Source organism: Engraulis encrasicolus, chromosome 21, assembly GCF_034702125.1.
Source record: "Engraulis encrasicolus isolate BLACKSEA-1 chromosome 21, IST_EnEncr_1.0, whole genome shotgun sequence".
NCBI classification, from domain to species: domain Eukaryota; kingdom Metazoa; phylum Chordata; class Actinopteri; order Clupeiformes; family Engraulidae; genus Engraulis; species Engraulis encrasicolus.
Genome location: NC_085877.1, coordinates 47,283,143 through 47,288,142, shown reverse-complemented (window position 1 = coordinate 47,288,142; position 5,000 = coordinate 47,283,143). Strand labels below are relative to the sequence as shown.

Genomic DNA, 5,000 nt, shown 5'->3' with positions numbered 1-5,000 from the left:
GGGACCGTGTGCTTTGGTCAGATGAGACCAAGATTGAGCTTTTTGGCAACAAACACTCTAAGTGGGTCTGGCGTGCCATGAAAGATGTGCATGCTGAAAAGCACCTCATACCCACTGTGAAGTATGGGGGTGGGTCAGTGATGCTGTGGGGCTGTTTCGCTTCCAAAGACCCTGGGAACCTTGTTAGGGTGCATGGCATCATGAATGCTTTGAAATACCAGGACATTTTAAATCAAAATCTGTTGCCCTCTGCCCGAAAGCTGAAGATGGGTCGTCACTGGGTCTTTCAGCAAGACAATGACCCTAAACATATGGCCAAATCTACACAGAAATGGTTCACCAGACACAAAATCAAGCTCCTCCCATGGCCATCTCAGTCCCCAGACCTCAACCCCATTGAGAACCTGTGGGGTGAGCTGAAGAGGAGAGTACAGAGGAGAGGACCCAGGTCTCTGGATGATTTAGAGCGATTCTGCAAAGAGGAATGGCTGAAGATCCCTCTTTCTGTCTTTTCCCATCTTGTGAAACATTATAGGAGAAGATTAGGTGCTGTTTTGTTGGCAAAAGGGGGTTGTACAAAATATTAACACCAGGGGTGCTAATAATTGTGACACACATTATTTGATGTCAAATAATTATTTCTTTATGTGGGATTTTTTCCCCACTGAATAAATGCACTTGTATTGAAGGTTGGATTTTTCTCTTTTTTTCAATTAAGGTCCCATATTATTTAGAAAAAAATAATAATAATTGGAAGCTAAAAAACACATCTCAACCAGGGGTGCCAATAATTATGGAGGGCACTGTATATGGCCATAGGTAGCACAGTTTCAATGAGCAGCATAGTTGCAATACCTACTCTGGCCACATCTTACACAGTGCACCTTTAAGTCCAAAAGAGGATTCACACTTAAAAAAGTTTGGGAACTTCTGCATTACTCCATGGCCAGATTAAGAAGTTGGAGACAAGTTGGAGAAGTTGGACAAAGTGGATGGAGATCCCCAATGTGGAGGGAACCTTACCCGAATGCATAAGCTCTTTTCCTGATCGAGTGTAGCTGAGCTGAAGGTGTTGCGTCACTGCGAGGGCGGAACCTGGGTATGACTGAGGTACTCTTAGCATGGTACCGTCCCGCCGCACTGCTCCCTTGTGGTGCCATTGGGGGCTGTCCCCTTGCACACGAGAGGCATAAATGCAATTTTGTTGTGTGCAGTGTTCAGTTGTGTGCTGTGGAGTACTGTGTCACAATGACAATGGGAGTTTGAGTTTCCCATTTGGGCTTTCACTTCGGCTTTCAAGAAGGCCCCGCCATAGATCTCAAGTTTCAAGATTCAAAATTATAATTTTTTTGTCCTGCATGAAATTTGTGTGGGACAATCACAAAGCTGAACTGCAAAGTTGGTTCACATTTGCAAACCGAAAAATACATCGTTTTTCTTCGAGAACCGTGGGAGATGGATTCCTTTTCAAACATACCCATATCCAACCCCAAAACACACATTCTACATCAACATATTACAAAGGAATGAACATTACATGCTCCCTAGACCTCATGAACCTTACATTGGCATGCAATAGTTTAGTAATACAAAAATAATACAAAATAATAACATTACATCACATTACATTACAGTACACCTCTAATGAAGGTGACCGCTTTACAGTTGTACAATCCAATAATGTGAGGCAAGTGAGACAAACCTGCCGGATTCAACATCAAGAGTCAGGGTGACCAAGTTTGACATTAGCCTGGCAGACTTCAACTCCCATCGCCCTTGTGACGCAGCGCTCAACAGCACACACTGTAGTGTCAAAGTGAAAGCCAACCTGGCAAACTCCTCATTGTAATTGTGACTCAGCACTCAACAGCACACACGTGTGACATCAACCAGCAGCAGTCAAAGTTACCACGCACACACGCACACACNCGCACAAACACNCATACACACACACACAGATATGCGCGCACACACACACACACACACACACACACACACACACACACACACGCACATACACACATGCTCGCATGTACACACACACACACACACACACACACACGCACACACACACACACACGCACACACACACACATCATTCTGTGCCACTGGAGTGAAGAGTGGCAAGCTCTCATCTCGTCAAATTTAATTGCTCTCCCCTTCAGTGTTTTCAAATTGCTCTATGAAAAATATATTTTTGTGATTCATCAATTATCAAAAATGTGTGTGTGTGTGTGTGTGTGTGTGTGTGTGTGTGTGTGTGTGTGTGTGTGTGTGTGTGTGTGTGTGTGTGTGTGTGTGTGTGTGTGTGTGTGTGTGTGTGTGTGTGTGTGTGGGTGTGTGTGGGTGTGTGTGTGTGTGTGTGAGTGTGCATGCGTGTGCGTGCGTGCGTGCGTGCGTGTGTGTGTGTGTGTGTTCCCTCTGTAGTGAGAGAAAGCAGGGTAAAGCTATATGGAACACATTCACCAGCAGCTGTGAGGTGACACATCCAAATTAGTCATTTTATTTACTATTAAATTAATTTAACATTAGTCACCAAAAGTTACGATGAGAAAATTTGAAACAAGCAACAGTAGAGCAGTAGTGTCACACTAGCAATAGATCACCACCACCGTCTTGTTCAGAACATATTGAAGATATAAACAGTTGCAACATTATTACATTAATTTAACATTAAAGGGACACTGCGCAGGAAATGGTCAAAAAAGGTACTGCAACTATGCTGCTCATTGAAACTGGGCTGCTTATTGCCAAATTTGTTTGGTTGTTTGCAGCTAAAAATGGCTATTTTTGGAAATTCAAAATGGCGGACCATGGAGAAGATCCCCCTTTTCATGTATGAAAAGAGCAATTTTTCCAGTCATAATGAATACTTAGAATTTGATGGTGGTGGTAAGTATTCATGAAAAAGGTAACATTAGTGAATGGGCACCATGAATTCTGGAAATAAACAACTAAAAATCTCACACAGTGTCCCTTTTTTATCATCAAGATTCACAATGACAGAATGTGACATAAACAGCTGTCACTGGAGTCCCGTTTTGAAACAGATCACCACAACAGCCAAATTGAGTTGACGGCACTCACAATACAGACAACATTGCAGGAGGCTGGTAATATATAAACCAGGGATGTGAAATTCTAGCTTGGTCCTGACCATCCCATAATACTACCATTTCATTTCGTATTCATGGTCTGGAGGTTGTTTGATCTGACACAATTGCAGGAAGTGGGAAGGAAATTTTCGGAAAAATCAGGACAAGTTATTGAACAAACATGTCTGACGTCTATCTGTGGCGATGTAGGACCCCGTTTAACAGACATATCTGTTAAAAGAAAATCCTACCGTAGGATAAAATTACAATGTGGGACCGTTTGTCAGAACACTGACGCAACAGGTACCAGATGTAGTGCGAAGCCAAGTCTCTTGGTGGAAGTACGTGGGATGGTAGTGAAATTCAGGGCCTGTGGCCAATTTTGGCCATTTGAATGGAAAAGAGTGTTTGTTTCGTAGCCCAGCATTAGCATTAACATTATCATTAGCATTAGCCCTTAGCTAAGAGGATATACCCACCCTGCATAATATTGTGTGTGTGTGTGTGTGTGTGTGTGTGTGTGTGTGTGTGTGTGTGTGTGTGTGTGTGTGTGTGTGTGTGTGTGTGTGTGTGTGTGTGTGTGTGTGTGTGTGTGTGTGTGTGTGTGTGTGTGTGTGTGTGTGTGTGTGTGTGTGTGTGTCTCCCCCTAACCCTCCACAGCCTCCTCCACTACTTCCAGGGAGGATACCCCCACCCTCCTCCACTTCGTGGCCCAGTACGGGCTTCGCGGTGTGGGCAGTGTTCTGCTACAGTGCCCTGGTGCCGGGAGGGCTCTGCGGACCCCCAACCGCCACGGACACACACCTCTGGAACTCGCACACACACATGGACACACAGAGCTACACACTCTGCTCCAGACAGCACTGGTGAGTTTATACACACACACACACACACACATACGTGCGCGCGTGCACGCACACACACATACACACGCATACGTGCACGCACACACACAAACACACACACAGACACCCATACACACACACACACACACACACACACACACACACACACACACACACACACACACACACACCCCTGGAACTGGCACACACACACAGAAACACACAAACACACAGACACACACATACACATACACATACACATACACACACACACACACACACACACAGATGCACACACACAGATGCACACACACGCACAGATGCACACACACACACACAGATGCACACACACACACACACACACACACACACACACACACACACACACACACACACACACACACACACACACACACACACACACACACACACACACACACACACACACACACAGATGCACACACACACACACACATACAAAAGCCTACAGAGCTCTACACACGAGGACCTCTTTTCCAAAGTTCAAGCGTAGTGGAGAAGAGGGAAAAAAGCAAAACGTGACGGTTGTTTAAGACAGTAATGGCTGCTCACATGGACTCCCTCACCATATTGATTTGTGTAATTTCAGATTGTAACTACAGATTGTATTTTGTGAGAAGTTTATGTAGCACGAAAAACTGAAAGAAAAGTCAGCGACACCCGTTGCCCTTCATCAGACATGCTGCCCGAAACGTCACATTAAAAAGCAACAGGAGCTTGGTGTCGCTGACTTTTCTTTCAGTTTTTCATGGTATTTTTGCTGGTCCTGCACCCAATCTTTTTTGAGACGGACGTGCGTGTTTTTCTCTTTTTAGATGCGTCCAGCATCTCTATAACAGGGTCTGTCTGTCCGTCCGTCCGTCCGTCCGTCTGAAACGCTTTCATTACATTTCCGTCCGTCTGAAACGCTTTCATTCAATTGTTGTCCGTCTGAAACGCTTTCTTTAAATTGTTCCTTCCTGTGGCCACAAGGCGGCAGACTACGGAGCGAACGCGTGCGCGCATAGCCTTTCTATACTAA

The 5,000-nt window shown here is 44.9% G+C and overlaps 1 protein-coding gene across 1 annotated transcript in view; it reads left to right on the top strand.

Moving 5' to 3' along the window:
• Positions 1 to 5,000, top strand: part of LOC134437449 (B-cell scaffold protein with ankyrin repeats-like) — a gene marked incomplete at its 5' end in the record, with an annotated part of 142,721 nt that overhangs the window by 64,257 nt on the left and 73,464 nt on the right. The window contains one exon of the mRNA XM_063186940.1: positions 3,756 to 3,961. Within this exon, the coding sequence (XP_063043010.1) occupies positions 3,756 to 3,961 (206 nt within the window). The remainder of the gene's footprint in view (positions 1 to 3,755; positions 3,962 to 5,000) is intronic.